The following is a 22,329-nucleotide window of genomic DNA, read 5'->3' on the forward strand; positions in this document are numbered from 1 at the left end:
TTTGTAATTAGAGAGCTCTTTTTCCCTAATATAGGGCTTGGGCCAAATTGCAGTGCATTCCCTGAGGGCACCGGCTGAGCGGTGGGGAAAGGGGACCTGAACTTGAGATGGAAGTGGTGGTGAGGCGGGTGGCATAGGGAGGGGAAAGGACAGGGGATGGTGGTCCCATGTGTAAACGCCGCCCTCGGATAACCCACAAAGTGCACGCAGATAATCGAGTGTAGACTTGATATATATATAAAAAAGGAATGATTTCTTCCACCTAGTTGCCAGCATCCATCCCACCGACGGGCGGAGTAGGGTGGGAGTTGGGGGAGGGGGTTCGGAATTGACATGAGAGAGGAAGGGGCAGGAGAGGGAGGTAGAAAGGGGTGCGGGGCGCTCTCTGGACGCCACCGCCATCTACACCGTGCTCTCCATCACCCACTCGGAGCTGCCATAAGTGCCCCTGGGCCCCGCGAGGTCACTGTCCTCGAACTGCAGGAGCATGCCATTGACCGAGAGGCTGCGCCTGGTCCAGATGTTCGTCACTCTCCGCGGCGGGCTGTAGCCTTCCTGTGCCGCGGCCCCCCCAGACGCCCCAGATGCCGTCCCCGCCGCAGCGAAGTCTCCCATGTCGAAGGAGTGGCTGCGGCGAGCCTTGCACTCCAGAGGCAGCGGCAGGAGGCTCCGGGCCCGTGCCGCCGGTGGCCCCAGCAGTGGCTCGCGGTCCGAGTGACGTCCCATAGCCCCGGCCCCGGCCGGAGTCCTGGAGTCTAGAGGCTCCTCTTTCCTCTGGCACTTGAGGTCCAGCGAGGCGAAGGCCCCCATGAGGCGGTCGAGGTTGGGCTTGGGGCGGGCGCCGGGCGGAGGGAGCCTCCAGGGGCCCCGGCCACCCGCCCCGTCCGTGCTGCCCAAGGAGCTGGAGGACGAAGAGGAGCCGCTGCTGCGCCCCAAGCCGCCACCGCCACCTCTGGCCCCAGCCCCCCCTGCCCCCCCTGCCCCAGACGCCCCGCTGCCGCTTCCAAAGTGCTCGTTCCTCATGGACGCCTTGGGGTGCACTTGCGGTGGCGCCCCGTTTTGTACCGCGTTAGATGGTGGCGGCGGCGGTGGCGGCTGCGCCCCGTTGGTCTGGGAGTAGACATTGCTGACAGCCGCAGCATTCATCTTCCCAGGGCCCTGGTGATTGCACACCTTATAGCGCACCATGAGGATGACGATGAAGACCAGCAGCGTGGCCACGATGATGCCCCCGATGACCAGGATCATTGTGCCTCCCAGTATCTGACTGTGCATGGACTGGCACTGCGGATAGTCAGCCTTGGTGGAGAACTGGGCGCAGCCCACGATGTTGGTGGCTGTGAGTGTGGTGGCTGTGTCATCCCACATCGCCAACACGCACAGGTCATAGCCGGTCCCCGACACCAGATTGTTCACCACGAAGGCCTTGTTGGAAGCTGGGATCATCCTAGGGGTGCGTGTGGGGGGAGGGAGACACACAGAGGGTAGGTTGAGTGAAGGGCAGAGACGAAGACAATAAGAGAGAGAGAGAAAAAGAGCAGAGAGAAAGGGAAGGAGTGGGAGAGAAAGAGGCAGGAGGCAGAGATAGATGCACGACAGAGAGACAAAGAGCGGGAGAGCAGAAGGAGAAAATGAGTGGAGGAAGCAAGGGGAAGACAGGAGATAGCAGATGAAGCAGCGAGTGTAAGGACATAGGACCAGGGAAAAGAGCCAGAGATGGAGAGAGAGACCAAGGGACAGAAAGATATGGTTAAGAGAGAAAAAGAGGTAGAGATGAACAGATTGGGCAGAAGAGACAGACAGAAGGATAGAGAAAAAGTGACAGGAAGAGAGGAGCAGAACAGGAGGGCAAATGGGGAGAAGAGAATCCAACATGGTGTTACCAAAAAAAGCCACAACATACAGAGAGATGAAAACAGAGATGAGGCAGGACAGAAAGGGAGATGAACAGAAAAAGAAAAAGGGAGAGACACAGAGAGGATGTGACAGAAGGGGAAGGGGTAAGACAAAGGAGAGAGAGGTTAAAGAGGTATTCTAGTCCATACATGTTCCAAACCATTGCTCTTCCCCTCAGGGTGCTGGAGAGAAGCATCAATAAAAATGAAGCTTTCCCACTTATCTGAGACAAATCCTCTTTCACCCTGGAGGAGGAGATGGAGGTGGGAGATAGAAGCTCAGTTGAGGAGGAAGGTACTGCTGAGAGCTGCCCTGACTGTGGGAAGAGGGGCAAGGGGGCAAAGGTGGAGAGAGAAGCCTCAGGGACCTGTAAGTCCTACGCTTAGTTCAGGCTCAGTCTACCCAATGTCCACTCCCTAATCCTACACCCCCATCTCCTAGAACAGCCACTGGGGAAAGGTGGTTAGAGCAGATGTGCTTTAGCTTCATGCACTGCTGCCTACTAGTATGCATTTTTATTATTATTTGTAATTACAATAGTTAGCATTATTTATAGCACTTTGTTTGCAAAGTGCTTTACAAATATCTCACTTAATCCTCACAGCAATCCTGGGAATTAGGTGCAATTATTATTCCCATTTTTATAGATGATGAAATTGAGGCAGACAGAGGTTTAATGACTTGCTGAGAGCCACACAGCTGGTCACTGTCTGAGGCTGGATTTGAACTCAGATCTCTCTGACTCCAGGCCCAGTGTTCTATTCACTGTACCACCCAGCTGCAAAGCTGTTTAGGATTCTGGGGGACCCAACCCCCATCTCGGACCTCAGTATACCAAAGCAGGATTACTTACAGAGCTGAGGAGGACCAAATTGTCATCCTATGCCTTCCTCTGCCACTAATTTACCCAGTTCCCCCAAGGCTCCAACCTATATTCAGTTGCTTTAGTGGTTTAGACTTTTATTTAGGCCCTTCTACTCTACTGGCACCATGTTTGTCTCTGTAGGGGGATATAGAGAAAAATGTGCAAGTCCTTGCCTAGGAATTGTTTCTAGTCTCCTTATCTCTCAAAGGGTTAAAATGATCTCATGAATGAGGTATTCTAGAGGATCCTTAGATGTGGTCTAGTTAGTCCCCTATTTTACAGATGAAGACACTGAGTGTTGGAAAGGTGAAGTAATGCCCAAGTGTCAGAGCCAAGAAGTATCCCAGGTCTCTTGCCTATCAGTCTTCTTCTGACATCATCACACTAACTGTTTGTAGACAAACCTGATCCTCTAACTTTTTAAATCTTCAAAAGATCCCATTATCTCCTGACTGATCCCTAATGCCTAGTTAAGCTCTTGAGGTGACCTCTGGTTTCTGCTGACAGAAATGCAGACATTGCTTATCACTTTCCATGTTTTTTTTTTTTTTTTTAAGATTGGGTTTCCCTACCTTACCCAGGCTGTTGATATAGGGACCAATTAACTACTGATCAACACAAGACCTTTGACCTGCTCTGCTTCTGAACCAGGAGGGTTTTCCTCTCCTTAGGCAATCCGGCGGCCTTCTGCTCCCAGAGCCTGACTGTATTAACGCCAAACTTAGTTTGGTCACATGATCTGCTTAGCCCACTGCAGCTCAGAACTCCTCCTGAACTCAAGAGCACTGGATCCTCCCAGCAGCATGCTCCACTATGCTGGTCCTTACCCAAGTTAACCTCTGTGCCCCTTTGTGATTACCTCAAAAGGTCCTACTCTTTTGATATTGCTCTTAACTTCTGTCTATGTTAACTTACTGAAAACTGTTCTCTCCCAATGATGAAATCAGAGGTGAGGACCAAAAACTTATTGGCCCCTGGTAAGTGTGTCTTCATATCTAACACCCAAAAGGGGAAGGTGAGGATGGGTACAAAAAAACAAAATAAGACCACATGCAGGGGCTGAGCTGCTCTGTTTTATGGGAAGAAAAAGACCAGGTGTCTGTCACTTCTAAGAGGTAGAGCGGTAAAGACCTGGTGTTCTAAGTTCATGGAGAGCCTCTGCAGTGGACCATAACTGGTCTCACTTCCTCTTCCTGTTGGTGTCCTGAACTTCATCACATCTAAAGCTCCTCTGACTGACACCTCAGACAACTGACACCCAGCTGTAACCTCTCTCCATCTCCCTCCCTCTGATCAAAGAGCACCTTTGTCACTCACTACCTGGGTGACCTGCGGCAATCAATCTCCCCGGGCCTAGAAAAAAGGAGGGAATTGGATTAGATGACCCCTGAAACCCCTTCTGGTGCTAAATCTATGATCCTAATGGCTCCAGGATGTAGGATATACAAGTATAATGACCTATGTCTCCTACCCCCACTTTCTTTATCTTGTTTTAAACTGTAGGAATTCTCTTATTTGAAGTCAATCCAGTATAATCAAACTTTGAGCATTTCTGACCTGTCTGGGTCTTTGTGAAATGTCTCCTAGTCCCTGTTGAACCTGTGTTCCGGAGTGGGGAATGCTAATCTTCCATACCTAGATCTGCCTGCCTGGTGAATTTTAATCCTCAAAGCAGCAGCCAGGATATAGAAACATGCTCTTTCCCCTGTGCTCTAAGAAAGGAAAGGGCCCCATCAACTCCTGTCAATCCCTCCTCCCCCCAAACCCAGAGTCAAGAGGCAAAATTGAGATATCAAATATGAATTCTGAAGCCTGAAAAGTTTCACATGGGAGCTGGGGTGGAGGTTTGTAGCTGACAGGCAGCTCTTGACAACCCGTCAGTCTTAGCTGCTGCAGCCCAGAGCTCTGAGCACAGGTCTTGCCTACTTATCTGCTCTCTCAGGTCACCCAGGGTAGCTAGGCCCATGGCTAGAGGAGAACACATAGGAGCTTGGCTTCTGTGCTCCATGTTGCCTCTGAAGTAGGGTTTGGTGCTGGTTGAGAGAAGGCCACAGGTGGGGAAATAAGGCAGAGTGATAGTGCTGCTTTACTGACATGAGATGGTTTTGCCATCTCACTGAAAAACCTGCTTGGGTTACTACTGTTTCCATAGTACCTGCCATACAGTAAGCACTTAACAAATGATTGCTCATTAATTAATTCATTCATTCATCTATGTATTCATCCATCTATTTATCCATTCATCCATCCATTTACTCATCCAACTATTCATTCATCCATTCATTCCAATGGACCACATTGTTATCCATGAAAATATGCTTGATAACCACATGTGTAGCTTATGAAAGACACCCTAATGTCATCCATCCTTGATAGACCCATCACATTGTCAGTTTCTCAAGACCTTAACTGTGTGCTAGGCACCTTGTGGGGTGAGAGTGGGAGAATATAAGAGTATGTGCTAAATAGTGTAGTGCACACTACAGATGCTGTAAGATCTCATAGGAGAGGTCTACAATGGTCCCAGATATCTTCATTAAGTAAGTGGAATTTGAACAGGGTTTGGCAGGAGGTATAAGACTTGTATAGCTGGGAGGGGATCCCAGACAAAGGGAACCATGTGGTATAGTAAAGGCATCAGTTTAAAGAACCCAAACTTGTAAGTTCAAGGCCCGTCTCCAACACTTACTAGCTGTGTGATGTGAGGTGAGTCCTTAGCCTCTGAATCTCAGTTCCTTATCTGTAAAATGGAAAGGCAATAATACTGGTAATATAGCAGTGTGATGGATGAAAGTGACCTTGAAGTTAGGAAGACTTGGGTCCTAGTACTTGCTATATGACTCTTGGTAAGCCATCCAACCTTGAACATTCGTAGAGGAAGTTTCCTCACTGGAAATTGCCTACACAGGTGAAATCACAAGTTGAGTAAAAAGAAAAAAATACTAGCAGCTACTGCCTTATAGGATTATTTCAAGGAAAGTAGCTTGTAAACCTTTCAGACAGAACCTGTGATCCTGTGATTTCACCAGTATAGTGAAGGTCTCCAAACTACTAGTAAAAAATAGAAATACATCCATATACTTATTTAAGCAACATTCATGTACTACTATGCTAATAATTATGTGCAGTATAAAACTTGTACAAAGTAGAAATTTAAAAGGTTGAGCTACAGATATAATATTTCTTCCTATGGGCAGTGCGGAGCCACTGAAATTTATTGAACAGGGGAGTGATGTGGGAAGACCTATCCATTAGGAAAACCACTTTGGCAGCTGTGTGGGAGAAGGATTAGAGGAGAGAAAAAGCTTGAAGCCTGGAGACCTTTCTAGAGGCTATTGCAATAGTTCAGGTGAGAGGTGATGAGTGCCTGCACTTGAGTTGTAACTATCCGAGTAGAGAGAAAGGGGCAGGTACACGAGAAGTTATAGAGGCAGAGATGAGATTTAGCAAGTATTTGAGTATGTGGGATGATTGAGGATGAGGAATTGGGGATGAAACTGTGATTGTGAACCTGTTGTGCCCAAGATAACAGAGCTAGGGAGTGTTGGATCCATATTTCAAGTCATATCTTCCACCTGGAAGGATGATGATGATTCCATCAAGAGAAATAGGGAAAGTAGGAAATGGGGTGAGAAGATATTATTCTGTAGGATACAACCTAGCTGTACCTGCTCAGCCAGTGGGACTTATTCTATCCCAACAAAAACAAAGTGGGGTTAGCAGGTGAGGAAGGGGTGGGGCTCTTACCTGACACAGAAAGCAGAGCCAATCAAGGAGTATAAAGCTAGCTAAAGGGTGTCTATTGTAAGTTATGAGGTGATCTGGGGGACAAGATGTAGGTATACTGGGGGAAGGTCTCTTTTTTTAAATCCCAACTTGGTACAGCTGGTGATATGGGCTCCTGAGTTGGGTTTAGGTTACAATTGCCCTGAAGGGCCTACCCTGGGACAGAAGTGGACAGATTGAGAACTTACACAGCCATTGGAGGAGGTGGAGTGGGAGAGTAATGTGTAGATAATGACTGAAGGTGAGGGTGTGGTTATATTACAAACAAGGTCCTTAATCGATCAGAAAGTTTGGGCTGCAGCCCACCTTCTTTCAATCTGATTGATTGATCATGGAACTCTTGAGGTCATGCCTTCAATGCCCCCCTCCCACCCTCTAGATTCGGCCTTCACTTTGGAGACAATTTGTACAGGTACCTCTCTACCAATTCAGATTGGTATCTTCTCTGCAACTTGTGATTCTAGAGATTTGTCTAGGGTCAAAGCCAATATATGTCAGAGGTGGGATATGACCCAGGTCACCCTGATTTTAGTGTAATAGTGGATAGAACACTGGGCCTAGAGTCTGGAAACCTTGAGTTCAAATCCAGCCTCAGACACTTACTAGCTATATTAGCCCAAGTAAGTCACTTAACCTCTGCTTGTCTCGGCTTCCTTAATCATAACATGGGTACAATAATATCACCTACCTCACAGGGTTGTTGTGAAGATCAAATGAGATAATGATTGGAAAGTGCTCAGCACAGTGCATGGCACATAGGCTACATAAATGCTAACTATTATTATTTTTAAAGGTTTTGAGGGGTAAAAGCCAGGAAGGAACTCAGGTGATAGCGTTAGTTTGATCTTGGGAATCATTCCATCAACTGACCTAGCAGTCTTATGGGAGCTAGGTCTCTCCAAATAACCTACATCAGAGAACTTCATGGGAGATCAGGATGGGGGCTTCACCTGACGGCCCACCTGACAGACATCTATCCTTTTCAGGGTGTGAACAGCACATCTGGCCTCTATTCCTCTCTCCCTCTCTCTCACCCTCTCCACCTCTCCATTACCCAAGTTCAGGAAAGAGGGTAATCAGATCAAGACATAATTATGCTGAGCTGCTAATGGGAGGTGTAATCTGCTGCAGCCAATTATCCATGGGGTGGCTGGGCATGCAAGTGATGAGGGATCAAGCCCTGAAAGGCAGGAGAATTCAGATTCTGATGATAATTGGCCTATCAGAAGAGCCTGGAGAAAGGAATTGCTATCCAGGAAGCACTGGAAAGAAAAAAGTCTATTAGTGACAATGGTGGCCTTGTGTAGAGAGTGCTAGGAAATAACTGTGTACACAGCATGGTTGTAGTGGGCTGGGTGATCCTTTTGCAAAATGGTAAAGTTGGCAAAGGGCCATGCTTCCTTTTCAGTCACCTCCCTTTCTGTATCTCTTGCTTTTCATCTATTCTGGGGGCCACCAGAGCCCTCATAATGACCAGTTCATTACCTCACTAGGCTTCGCCTCCCGGACAGTCCCTGTGATCAAGTTAAGTGAAGCAGCATTAATTAGGAGCTTAGTATGTGTCAAGAACTGTGCTATATCAATACAAACTCACAGGTGGGGAGTGTAAGTGAGAGGAAAGGGAAGGAACCAGTGTAGGCATGATGGTAAAGTCCAGAGTAAGAAGGATGGTTGGTCTAGACTGGTCTGGAATCTTCCCCAAAATGGAGGGGAGAAATTCACCAATGGGATAAAGGGGCAGAGGGAAAAGGCAGCTGATCTAAAATTCTCTTCTCTTCCTCCCTTCTTTCTTTAACAAGATTTCCATTCCTTTACTGCCCACATTTAGGCTCTATATCTCTTGACAAAAGTATTATAGGTTAGGCTATACTATGGTATAAATATCACATCTCTCACCACCTAGGTTTGACCATGTCGTTTCCCTAGTTCAAGAATCTTCAGTGGATCCCTATTGCCTAAAATACAAACTCTTCTGCCTCATATTTAAGATCCTCCAAAATTTGGCTCCAGCTTGCCTTTATCACCTTTTTTTCACACTATTGCCTTGTAAGTACACTATATCCTTGCCCCCTAAAAATATTACTTGTTCCTTGATCTCCTCTGTCTTTTTCTGCTTTTGTGCATTTTAATGGGTTACCCACCATGTCCAGAATGCATTTCCTCCACATCTCTAGATGTTGAAATCCTTTTATTTCTCTAAGGCCCAGCTTAGGCACCATGTCTTCCGTGAAGTTTTCTAGGATCTCTCTAGGTCAGGAATGGGGAACCTGTAGGTCCTCAACTTATAGCTCTTTGACTGAATCCAAACTTCACAGAGAAAATCCCCTTAATAAAAAAAATTTGTTCTGTAAAACTTGGACTCAATCAAAAGGCCACACTGGAAGACCAAATAGGCCACATGTGGCCTGGAGGCCACAGGTTCCCCACCCTTGCCCTAGGTAAAAGTGCTGTCTTCCTCCTCAAATTTCCCCATTTCTTTTTGCCCCCTATCACATTCTACTTTGTGTTATGTGTATATGCATAAATGGAGCATCCCTTTCTAAGTGTCCCTTAATTTAAATTTTTGTAAAACTATAGTATCCCACGATTTGCAGTCATACAATATAACCAGAAGAACAGTCATATTCAAATGATGGTTCTTTGTTTCAGGGAGAAGTTTAGGGTCATTAAGATGGCTGTCTGATATCATTGTGTCAAAATTAAACAAGATTACTTGAAAGATAGACAACGCAGTTCACTCTCCTCCTCCTGTTCAATTCTGGGCCCAGCTCACCGTCCATTTGTAGTGTGTGTCTGAAAGATATCTACTGATGGATTAACTCTATAAGCAGTCTATCCAACTGCATATCAAAATCTGGACAACTAGCATTCATCATCCACTTGGTTTTTACTGTGTGGATAGTAGGGATTCCACACAAATTCCTACTCAGATGCTTTATTGTGAGTTGGAGGTGAGGCAGGGTCTAGATTCTTGAAGGACTTGGTACTCTGGCAGATTCTAACATGCTAAAAAGATTTCAACTATGATTTGAACCATAGATATTTTTCTGTTTTCTGAGGACCAATCTAGTAGAGAGGTTCTGTATTAACCAATAGGCTGACTGCGTGATGAGAAATTCTTTGACAAACCATTATACAAAGGAAAATATAAAATATAAAATTATAGAATATTGGGTCTGTACTTCAGCAGTAATGGTGTCAGAAAAGGAGGGGTGGTGGTAGAAGGTTCCAAGAATCATAGTTATTAGACCATCTATAAACATTAACTTGGTTGCTGGCTTTCTAAATGTCAGACCCTTGGCCAAGGACCAAGGAAACATATTAGTGAAGGAAGTCAGTCGTGTCAGTTTTGACATGCTCTCTATAAAGGAAACCAAAAGACAAAAGGAATTTACTGGTTAATAGGATGACTCACAGGCTCTTCTTGTTGAAGAAAATAAAGTGGTGGAGTTTGTTTTCACTGTGCCTCCATTGGCAATTGTTTTCAATTGTTTTCCAGTCATGCCTGACTCTTCATGACCCCTTTTGGGGGTTTTCTTGGCAAAGATACTGGAATAGTTTGTCATTTCTTCCTCTAGCTCATTTTACAGATGAAGAAACTGAGGCAAACAGGGTTAAGTGACATGTCCAGGGTCACACAGCTGGACACACAGTGTTTGAGGCCAGATTGGAACTCACAAAGAGGAGTCTTCCTGACTCGAGGCCTGGCACTTGTTCCACTACATCACCTAGCTACCCATCCACAAGAAAGATCATTTCATGGGACATTTTGTCATCTCAGACTATAGTGCTCATAATGACTATGTGCAAAAAGAAAATCACAAAGATCATTTCAGCTTTTGTTCCAGCATATGTTACAGAGGATAAAGAAATAAAACAAATTCTCTGAAAAACTTGATAAAACCTTCCACATTAAATCAATGTATACCTTAACACTTGGTAACTTCAGTGCAAAGGTGAGGACAGCAAAAATAGTTAGGAAATATGGTTCAAGAGCAAACAATGAGAGGCCAAAGATTTATTGATGACACAGAAGACTCACTCCTATATACCATTAATATTTCCTCCAAGAAAGTAATTGGAAGGTGCAAGACATGGTGAGCACCAAATAACATCATAAAAATGAAATAATTAGATTTTTAACAGTCAGGACTACAGCCTGAGTCATTCATGAATCAGCTATTTATGTGTAGTCAAATCCCTGATTTGTTAAAGCAAAGATATGGGTTGATACACAGCTAGAAGAAAGAACAAACATGAGAACAGATATGGCATGCAATTAAAATAACTTCAGCTTGACCCATTTAAATAAGATATTGGTGCCTCCCTCAAATGGAAAATGGATGGAGGAAAGGACATTGACACCATTTTTGACGAGTTCATACAGAAGTTTAATCAATGTAAATTATCATAATGAGACCAGAAGAAGCTAAAAACCACCTTAGTCAACAAACTCTTGACCTATTTCCCAAGCAAAGATTTGTATGGCAGTGAAGGAGAACACTAGTTTAGAATATAAACTCATTTTAAAATTCCTACTAAGCAGAACACTGAAAAATTAGGAGTAGAAAAACCTCACAAAATACAAAGAAACAGTAAAAGGAAAAAAAAACCAGTTTAAATAAAGTTTGAAAAATCTAACTAAGCAGAATCATCCAGAGGCCATTTAGGTATAACACTAGGAGGACAAAGTCCAAATACAAGATGAGAAAGATCTTCAAAGATTTCACAAGGAACTTTTCAACATCGAGGACTGTGGAACCAAAGCACTTAGATTCAAACATCATGGTCTTGGATGTGCTTATAGAGAAAGCAGAAATTCCACTAAAGAGAACAAAGAAAAGAAAGCAGCCAGACTCAGCCAAATATTCAGAGAGGAGGTCTTTGTTAGAGGTGACACCATTTTGAGGGCATTGACAGATTTTCAAAGTATCTGAAGCAGGGGAAGATATTAGAGGAATGGAAAAAGATATCTTGGATTTCACTATTATCCAAAAAAGTGACCATAAATCTTATGTCTACTTTATCTTTCTATATAAAATTATTATGAGAATAATTTGTACTTACATTGAGGTCTTCCTTGCTGACAGTATTAGAAAGGGATAGGTGGCCTATCATAAACAATATTCTATAATTGACCACATTTTTTCCCCATCACTCAATTAACTGAGAAATATAGATGAACCAGGTATCCTGGTGTACTCCTGGAATCCCAGCTACCAGAGAAGGTAAGGCTGGTGAATCTCTTGAGCTTAGGAGTTCTGAAGTTTAGTAGGCTAAGCCTTCACATGTCCGTACTAAGTCTGGCACGAACATAGTGAACCCCAGGGAGCAGAGAACCATTGGCTTGGCTAAGGAGGGGTGAACAGGTAGAGGTTGGAAAAGGAGTGGGTCAAAGTTTCTGCACCAATCAGAATGGGACTGGGCCTGTGAGTAGCCATTGTACTTTCCAGTCTAGATAAGATAGGACAACTCAGTCTTAATTTTTAAGAAAGATGTAGAGAATCCAAAATCTCACTTGTTTGTCAACTATAAAAAAGCATTTGATTTCATAGAATAAAATACACTCTCAAAGACTTTCCTCCAACAGTGCATTTGTCAGAATTCTGCAAAATTACTTGAAAGATATGACAACAGAGATAACCTTGTTCAGTGACTTTCTGATCACTTTGAAAGGTAAAACTGGGAGAAATAAGTTTGCAAAAGGCTGACCATTGTTATGAAGAAGATACAGCACAGAATTTAAGGAAATGACATGGTACTGAATGTATCAGGTCCAAGATCATTACTATAGATAAATAATCACTCTAAAGAGTTTAGCCTAACAATACACACAGGAAGAAAAAAAAAAGTGAATAAAGAATGCCTATTATTACAGACTATAATATGCATCTGGATAGACAACTTATAGAGCTTGTGGATCAATATTCATCTTGTATAGAAGATGCAAATGGACAGGGGACAAAATTGAACTGGAAAAGGCAAGTGGGCTGGCTCATCTTGGGAGATTGCAAAGTTCTGCCTGAAATAAAGCCCACCTTTTAAAGATCAATATTTTTTCCTGGTGCTGTTGTATACATGCAAGTCAGGACACTACAGTGGCAAAAGAATGGAAGTTGAGGGTCTTCCAAAGGGAAAATAAGGAAGGAAGGAAGCAAGCATCTATCAAGTGCCTGCCGTGTTCCAGGCACTGTACTGAACTTTTTTTTTTTTTTGCTTTATGGTGAAGCAATGGGGTTAAGTGACTTGCCCAGGGTCACACAGCTAGTAAGTGTCAAGTGTCTGAGTTCCTATTTGAACTCAGGTCCTCCTGACTCCAAGCCCTGAGCTCTATCCACTGCACCACCTACCTGCCCCATCACTATACTGAACTCTTAACAAATAGTATTTCATTTGATCTTCTCAACAACTCTGGGAGGTAGGTACTTTTTATCTGTATTTTATGATTGAGGAAACAAGATTAGTAAATATGTATGTGTAGGCCCATATGGACATGAATATGTTATTAGAGAGCACAGGCCTCAAGAAAAAAAAAACGTCATAGAGCAAGAAAGAGGGTCATGGTGGGGCATAAGTGGCTGCAACACATCCAAAGAAAGAATTATGCACAAAAAGTAAAGGAGTTTATCAAAGAACTGGATATTCAGAAAAGAAGATAGGCTGACCAAGAATGAGGAATAGCTGATAAATAGTCCATGGGCTTCATTGATATCCTTGAGTTGGTAGAAGAACTTAAGGAAGGCCCCTACCATATTGGGTGGTCTTACTGGAACAAACTAATTCAGAGACATGCACAAGAGTAGTCAGGGGTCAGGCATAGACGGATTGTGACCTACACTGATGTCAAAAATACCCACATTGATGGAATCCCACAATCATCCAAGGATCAAAGTAAGTGTTCTTAACACTGAACTATTAAACAAATTTGTTTGAAGACAGGGATCCTTTATTTTTCATCTTTTTATCTCTAGGATCCAATACAACATCTTGTACATTTGTTTTTGTTCAGTCGTTTTTTCAGTTGTGTCTGGCTCTTTGTGACCCCATATGAGGTTTTCTTGGCAAGGGTACTGGAGTGGTTTGCCATTTCCTTCTCCAGCTCTTTTTACAGATGAAGAAACTGAGGCAAATGAATTCATTTACCACAGTCAAACAGCTTGTAAATTTCTGAGGCCAAATTTGAATTCAGGAAGGTGAATTTTCCTGACTCTAGGCCCTGTGCTCTATCCTCTCTTATCCACCCAATGCCTTGAACATAGCCAATACTTAATACATGCTGAATTGAATTGAAAGCTTTATAAGGATACCTGTCTTTTAAAAGAAACAGCTGGTAGAGGCAGTGCTTTAATTATGAAGGAAATGCTCCCTAATACAATAATTTTAGAAACAGAGCCAGTGGTGGGAGAGCTATTTGGGAGAAGCCACTTTTCTCAGAGCCCCTCACTCAACTAATTTCCTTTTTTTTGTTTTTTTGTTTTTTTAGGCAATGGAGTTAAGTGATTTGCCCAGGGTCACACAGCTAGTAAGTGTCAAGTGTTTGGTCTGAGGTCGAATTTGAACTCAGATCTTCCTGATTTCAGGGCCAGCACTCTATCCACTGTGCTACCTAGCTGCCCCCCCCCCCACTCAACTAATTTAAAGAGGTAAAGCCCTCTACCCTACCTACTATCTACCTTTCTTTGTAACCCCAGCATTTAACATAGTGCCTGGAGCATACACAGGAAGCTGTTAATAAATGCTTATTGACTGACTGACATATCTACCAGGAGCATATGGACGTGTAAAGTGCATGAGCGTATGTCCTTATGTGGAAGAATTAAGGTACTGCATGTGTAAGGTTATGTGTAATTGTATCAATATAGTTATGTGAGTGGGGTGTGTGTGTCGGTTTGTGTGTGTGTGTGTGTGTGTGAGAGAGAGAGAGAGAGAGAGACAGAGAGACAGAGAGAGACAGAGACAGAGACAGAGACAGAGACAGAGACAGAGAGAGTTGTGGGATGGTGAATATAGATGTGTAGGACTAGCTGGGTGGTGACATAGATAGAGTGCCAGCCCTGGAATTAGGAAGACTCATCTTCCTGAGTTCAAATGTGGCCTCAGACACTTACTAGCTGTGTAACCCTAGGCAAGTCACATAATCCTGTTTGCCTCAGTTTCCTCATCTGTAAAATGAGCTGAAGTAGGAAATGGCAAACCACTCTAGTATCTTGGCCAAGAAAACACCAACTGGGGTCATGAAGAGTCAGACACTACTGAAACAACTGAACAACAACAAAAAGTCCATATGTACATGAATATGTGTTTAGATAGTATGGAACCTCAGGGGGGAAAATGTCAAGTAGAATAAACTTCTCTTCGCTGCCCTCAGCCTCTATTTTCTTAACTTCTAGAAGCCTTCCTCCTCTCAGCAGCTGTTCAGAGCCTTCTTGTTCCCTCAGCCCCCACCGCCTGAAATTTGCTTTCAAGAAAGAGTCTGACATCACTTAAAAGCTTTAAACCTGGAAGGAGCCTTACGTTAAAGGACTATATTGTCCAGTCCCCTCATTCTACAGATGAGGAAACTGAGGCCCAAGGGGGTTAAGTGACCTGCCTAAAGTCATACCAGTGGGCAGTATCAGAGCCAAACTTTGAACTCAGCCCTTTTGACTCCAAATCTATCACTCTTAGCAGTTAAGCGCATTGCCTCTCAGGTTGAAAGTGAAAGCCTCTCCATGCCTCCTCTCAGACATAGTGGTGACTGATTCCTAAACTTCTGAAAAGAAGAAGGCTTCGTTCTTCGCTAAAGCATTGTAGTCACCCAGGCGTCTGACAATGGGAGGTATTCTTTCTGCACCCCCTCATCCTTCCTGAAATCGCACTACCTACTCCACCTCCACCCAGGACTGGCCGTTGTGTGAAGGGGCTGTACGTATTTGTAAATGTGTAGGAGGCTAAAGGGGTGTGAATTCGTTTGTGTGAGTGAGCGCAGGGCTGTGGGCGTAAGCATTGTTACTGTGTATATAAGAGGTCTAGCATCTTGTTTTCTAAAAAGTTTCCAGTAGAGAGAAGCGACTAACAAATCTGTTGTCTCTGTGTTCTTTCTTCCCTGCTGTCAGCCTTCCTCTCCTTTTTCCCCTCCTCCCCATACACACAGAGCTCCTTCAATTCACCCCTCGAATGCTGATGAGAACCCACCCTTCCCATCAAGGCTGTGAGATCTATTCTCCTGTCTGTAATACTGATGGGTGTTTGATTATGCCGGCACTAGCCATGCCTAGAGATCGTTTCAAGCTTTACCACTCAGCTTAGCTTTCCTAGCTACTCTTGTATTGTTATCAAGCGAATCGGGAAAAATCCCAGCTCTCCAGTTGGCATCTGGGGCTCAGAACCTGGTTTAAAAAAAAAAAGCTTCCTTAGACTGTAGTCCATTCAGCCATCACCTCCCATTTCTTATCCGTCTCACTCCAAGTCAAAAGGGTCTTTGACTCTGGACAGATCTCGAAGGATTTTATAGCACGCTGTAGGGGACACAGTCCCCTATCTGTTGTGGTTGTGGTTTGTCCTTGTTCTAGAAGAGGACCATGGCATCAGAGAGATGAAAATATGACTTCCAGTTGAATTTGATTTGAGAGAGGGCTGTGCAAAGTCACCAGCCTCACTTTCTCCTCCAGAGTCATCTGGGTCCTGTGGCCAGATGTGGATCAGGACGACTGGATATCTGTAGAAGCTCACAGAGCATCTAGTGAGGGAAGTGATAGCACGGTGAGTGATAACATCAACTCATAAACATTCCTGAAAACTATTTGCTTCCGGGAAAGTAATAGTTAAAACCATCATTTCATTTGTTCTTCAAGACAACCATATGATACTGGTAGAAGAGGCTATTATTATCCCTATTCTACAGATGAGGCAACTGAGGCTCAGAGAAGTGGGGTTATTTGCCCCAAGCCACCCAGTAAATTATTGGTAGAGCTGAGACTATGAGTCACCACTCCCGACTTCCAGGTCAGGGCTCTTACCAAGAAACCAGAAGGCCTGCCTGGGTTATATATCTTAGCTTCTCATTTGTCTCCCAAAACCAAAGCTGGGAAGTTCTTCAAGCTGATTCAAACTTGTTTTTGGAAGAATTAAGGGACATTGGGGGTGTCCTTTAGCTGTAGAAGGTAGGACAAGGCTTATTGTCCTAGTTAAACCCAATTAAATATGGGGGGTGTCTTAATTTTTTTAATTTTTTAAAATTAGGTTTAAATATTGGGTGGGAGGGGGTCTTAAGATAGGAGGTAACCAGGTGGCTCAGGCACTGGGCCTGGAATCAAGAAGACCTGAGTTCAAATCTGGCCTCAGACACTTACTAGGTCTGTGACCCTGGGCAAGTCGTTTGATCTCCATTTGCCTTAATCTACTAGAGAAGGAAATGCAAACCACTCCAGTATCTTTGCCAAGAAAACCCTACGGACTGTATTGGCATACTATGGTCCATGGAGTCATGAAGAGTCAGACATGACTGAACAACTAAACAATGAGAATCTTAAGGTAAGATGATTGCCTACCACAAGACTTTCCAGAGGGTATTAGTCAACTCTGTGTTTTTTTTTTTTCTGTTGTGGAAATTCTGCCTCTAGGTCAAGCCAAGCATAGCTCACTCTCCATCTTTTTATCAGACCAATCACAGTCATAGATGCAATTTGCATCATTGGCCTATTTTTGTACCTTATATAATCTGCTACCTTTTTAACTGTATAAAAGAGCTGCTCTGACTGTCAGATGCATCCTTAACAATTGAGGGGTCCAATTTATTGGTATTTGTTAGTCATACTAATAAACTGATCATTCTCAGAACTTTGTGCTTCAGTTTCTCTTATTACAGATTTTTATCATGACAAGTGATGGCACTTCTCCCTCAAAATCTTCCTCAGCAGGGGAAGGAAGCCCTTTGGGCCTGAGGATCTCCGTCAAGGGTTGAGACTAGAGCAGAGGCAAGGATGTAGAATCGGAAAGAAAAATTGGGAGAGAGTGAAAGGGAGGAAAAGGATAGTAAAAGAGAAAGGAAAAAGAGCAGAGAAGGAAGAAGCATATCAAAGAAAGGAATTTGGGGAGAAGGAAGAAATAAAAGAAAGGGAAGGGAAGATAAAAGAAAGGAGAGAGGAGAAGACAAAAAAAGATGGGACTGAAAAGGAAGGGAGAAAGATAAAAGAAAAGGAAGAAAAGAAATGCTCAGGTTAAAGGTGGTGGTAGCTGAGAGGGTATTAGCTGCATTAGCTTTAAGGGCTCCTCACTGCCAAGGTCATAGGCTGCCACATCTTGGCTTTAACAGTCACCTTTTTTGAATTCCCCATCTTATGCAGAGCAAGAAGAGCTGAGATAGTTGGAGTTATGGAGATTTCATTCTGTGCTGTCAAAAAAGTGAGCTCTTCTGTCCTGGTTGGAGGAGGTCTGCTAAGAGCCATAGATGACTATGGTGGCTTAATAAGGATTCCAAGGCTTTTCAGACAAATTATTGATTCCAGGACTATGTCAGAGCACCAGGGCACCCTGCCATTATCATCACTTTGGCTTTCACTAATGGAAAACTTGTGGACTTCCTAAGGCTTTGAAATCATCCTCCCTCTGACTTATTACCTCTACTCTATTCTCCATGTAACATCACACTGTGCTCTGTATATACATAAGTACCTCTATATCATAGGAGTATAATATCATAGCACCTAAATCAAAAGCTGTTCAGACATGAGACTTCATAAATTACAAGTCACTCATTTTACAAGCAAAGAAACTGAGGCTCAGAGAGAAGAAGTGAGTTGTCCATAGTTCTGTAACTAGTCAAGTGTCATAAATAGAATGTAAACTAGGTTTTCTGATTCCAGATCTTATGATTTTTCTATTAAACTGACTCCAAACCCAGTGATCTTTTAAAAAAATAGATGGTAAGATCCATGAGGGTAGAGTCTGAGTCTTATCCAGACTTTCTATCTCCCTTAGTTTCTACCACAATACTCTGTAAATGAATAAATGAATAAAATTAATAAAACAAGCATTGCAATTATGCTAAGCACTTTACAGATATCATCTCATTTGATCCTCACAGCAACCTTGGGAGGTAGATGCTATTATGATCCCCATTTACAGTTGAGGAAATTGAAGCAGACAGAGGTTAAGTGGCTTGTCCAGGGTCATACAATCAATCAATATTTATTAATCACCTACTATGTCTGAGCCAGGCATTGTACTAAGTACTGAGGATACAAAAAAGAGGCAAAAGACAGTCCCTGCCCTCAAGGAAGTTACAATCTAATGGAGCTTGTAAGTGTCGGAGTCCGGATTTGAACTCAAATCTTCTGATTCTAAGCCCTAGTTTTCTATCCATTAGGCCACCTAACTGCACACCATAGGCACTTAATAAATGTCAGTATTGGGCAGCTCACTTCCCTTATCTATGTTTTAGTTTCCTCCTCCCTTCTTCTCCTCTAAAAAATGAGAGGGTCCAACAAAAGATGATCTCTAAGGTCCCTAATAGGTCTAATGATTTATATGCTTTGTTTTAGTGTTCCCTTAGTCCTAGAGGTCTCATCCAAGCTCCTATTCTTTTGTCCCAGGTTCCTGTTTTTTTTTTCTTTCATTTAATTGTACCCTGCTTCTCCCCTCAGTTCAAGCTAAAAAGCTAGTTTTTTTTTTCTTAATGGCTCTCCTGAACCTAGCCCTTGGTTCACACCGAAGCCTCTTTTCAGGCAACTTCCTCTGACTCTGTAGGATGCAAGGTTAGCTTGGTCTTCTTCTCCACAAGTCTCCCCACTCACCTACTCATTCCTCTCCTCTCCTTCTTTTTTTACTAACTGCTGTCTTTTCCCTTATTGGATATATCAGTTCCACCGGCCACACTCCGTTGACTCCTGATCCTTTGCGTATCAGCCCACGTAGGTAGGTTATGTATCTAGAATGTATAGGAAATAACATCCTGACCCCCAGGTTATCAAAGAAAGACCTATGCAGAAAGTTGGAAGTGTGGGAGCAGGGAAGGTTAGGGGAAAGACACATGGAATCTTTGAGCAGGATATGAATTTAGAAATCATCTAATCCACTCCCCTTATTTTTACAGAGGAAGAAACTGAGACTGGGACCTTGACCAAGGTCACACAGTGATTGATAGAGCTAGGGTTAGAATCTACATCTTCAGATTCCCAGTCCATCACTCCTCCCTTTGTATTTTGAGGCCTTTGCTGTTATTGAGTTGTTTCGTACTCTTCATGACCCCATTTTGGAGTTTTCTTGTCAAAGATAATGGAGTGGTTTGCCATTTTCTTCCCTAGATCATTTTATAGATGAAGAAAATGAGGCAAACAGGGTGAAATGACTTGCCCAGGGTCCCACAGCTAATAAGTGTCTTCTTGACTCCGAGCTCGGCACTGTATCTACTCCACCACCTAGCATTCTATTTTGAAGCCTATAGATGGGCAGACCAGGTTGAAACAGAGACTAACCACAACAAATGGAGCAGGTAATGTGTAGTAGAAGGCTTATTGCATTGGCGATGGGGGTAGAAGACCTGAGGTATAGTTTCTGATCTGCCACTTATTGTGTGACATTGAGCAAGTCACTTCTCCCTCTGATACTCAGTTTCCTCCTTCATAAAATGGGAAAGATTGGGACTAAATGATCTCTAGTGTTTCTTCCAGTTTTAACAGCCTACGGTCTTACCATTATTCGTGTCTGTAACCATAGATTCCAAGTGTCCCTCTACTCCCCACTCAGTCTCAGTTTCAGTGCCTAGCAGGGTATCTGGAATAACAGCACTTACTGACAATTGAATGACTGATGGGTGGTAGTGCTAGAAGATAAAACTTGGTCAGAGTCTGCATTCTTGCCCCAGCAAAGGGGGGAGTTTAAAACTTTCTCTGGTTTTACATCTGTATCTATATATCTATATTTATATGTACATCTTTATCTCTAATGATAGTTTTCTCTAGGGCAGGGTGGGGTGTGAGGGGGGAAAAAGTGCACAGCAGAGAACAAAAGAAGACAGAAGGAAGCACAGAAAAGCAGGGTAGCTTTGAAAACAATGTGTAATACTTATTATGTAGTTCTTTTTTTTAAAGTAAACAGTATGAAATGGAAATTCATGGTTTTATATTGAATCCTCTTTTTGTGTTGTGCTGTGTACATGGAAATGTTGCTTTTTTGTCTTTTTGTATTTAAATTCAAAATGAATAAAAATTTAAAAAAAGAAAAAAAAATTAAAAAAAAAACTTTCTCTTTCGGTCCTGATCCCTCCCTCTACCTTGCCTTCCACCCTTGCCTCCAACCCCGTCATTATTATCCACTTACAGCTGCCAAACCTTCAATAAAGCTTCAAGGATACTTGACTGGTGAGAAATAAGACTATGGATGCTTAGGGCTCACTCTAGGATGCCCATTTCTGAGACAGGGATGTTGATCATAAATGGGAAATGCAGTTGCATTCATGCAACTAGGACAGGTAATTCATCAGTTGATACATCATCAATTTGACAGCAGGGAGCTGCCAACACCCAAGGTCATGCTGATGATTTGTTCTGATACTTGTTTTTTTTTGCTTTAGCAGGTAAAGTTATTGTTGGATTCAGTATGTTGTGCTCCACAACTGAGATGTTTTCGGAGAGCTCCTCATTTGCTGCACTAGAATACCAGTCCCTAGTGCCCATTTATATGACTCAAAGTGTGTCTCCCTTGGAACCCACTCATTCAGGTTTGGGTTTGTGCATTCCTGGGAGAATAGGGATATCTTGTATGGGTATCTATGACTCTCTGTCTGTGAGTAGTGTTAGAGACCTGGGAAGCTGATCTGAGCCCAAGAAAATACAAGGGGAAGTTGATTAGGCCAAGTTGACCCAGTTCTGAGTAGCTCTGAGGCATCTTCTATTTTTGCTTCTTATTTATGACAACAAGGGAAGAAGTAAGAAAACTCCCAGTCCTCCCACAACTCTCCTACTACCCAGTATCCTCTGAGAAAATGATCCAGATAAAATTCATTCACAGTAAGGTGTTAGAGACTTTCTGGGTTACCATTCTGTGATCTTTCTTCCTTCTTTCCTTCCTCTCTTCCTTTCTTCCTTCCTTCCTCCCTGTTTCCCTCCCTTTCTCCTTCCCTCCCTCTCTCCCTCCTTCTTTCCTTCCTTTCTTCCTCCCTTTCTCTCTTTCTTCCTTTCCTTCCTTTCCTCCTCTCCCTTTTCTTCTTCTTCTTCTTTTCTCTCTCTCTCTGTCTCTGTCTCTCTCTCTCTCTCTGTCTCTGTCTCTGTCTCTGTCTCTGTCTCTCTGTCTCTCTCTCTCTCTCTCCAGCAGAAGCCTGACCCCACTGCTGATTAACACAGAAGCATTGATCTGTCCTATTTCTAATATGGACCATTTTGCCCCCTTTCACACAGCCTGGTGGCCCTCCTTTCCTTAGGGACTCACCATATTGCTGCTGGACTTGGCATGGACATTGGCATGGCATTGACTTAGCCTCCTTCAGCTCAGAACTCCACAACTCAAGTGATTCACCAGCTTCAGCTTCCCCAGTAGCAAAAACTACAGGTATGTACCACCATGTCTTAATGATTTGACCCTTTAAAAGAATCCAGATAGAGTAATGAATCATAGATTTGGAATTGTAAAGGACTTCAGGGATCACTGTAGGTGAGGAAACTGAGGTTCAGAGGGGTTGATTACCTTGCCTACTGTCACTCAGCTGGGTAATGTTGGAGCTGGGATTAGAATCCAGGTCTTCTGACTGAATCCATGGCACTTTACACTCGCCCACATTGCAATATTCAACTCAGTGAAAGGAGTCT

The 22,329-nt window shown here is 43.4% G+C and overlaps 1 protein-coding gene across 2 annotated transcripts in view; it reads right to left on the bottom strand.

Moving 5' to 3' along the window:
- Positions 1–402: 402 nt before the first annotated feature.
- The window catches only part of LOC114053643 (leucine-rich repeat and fibronectin type-III domain-containing protein 2), a 58,105-nt gene continuing 36,178 nt past the window's right edge, over positions 403–22,329 (bottom strand). Inside the window, exons 2-3 of one of the 2 annotated variants that reach the window (XM_027876754.1) lie at positions 989–1,447; positions 403–925 (exon numbers count right to left, since the gene is read on the bottom strand). In XM_027876754.1, coding sequence (XP_027732555.1) covers positions 403–925; positions 989–1,447 — 982 coding nt within the window. Of the gene's footprint in view, positions 1,448–22,329 lie in introns of both variants that reach the window. The other variant, XM_027876753.1, reaches the window with a different exon arrangement.

This window comes from Vombatus ursinus, unplaced genomic scaffold (genome assembly GCF_900497805.2).
Source record: "Vombatus ursinus unplaced genomic scaffold, bare-nosed wombat genome assembly UNPS02014811.1, whole genome shotgun sequence".
NCBI lineage: Eukaryota > Metazoa > Chordata > Mammalia > Diprotodontia > Vombatidae > Vombatus > Vombatus ursinus.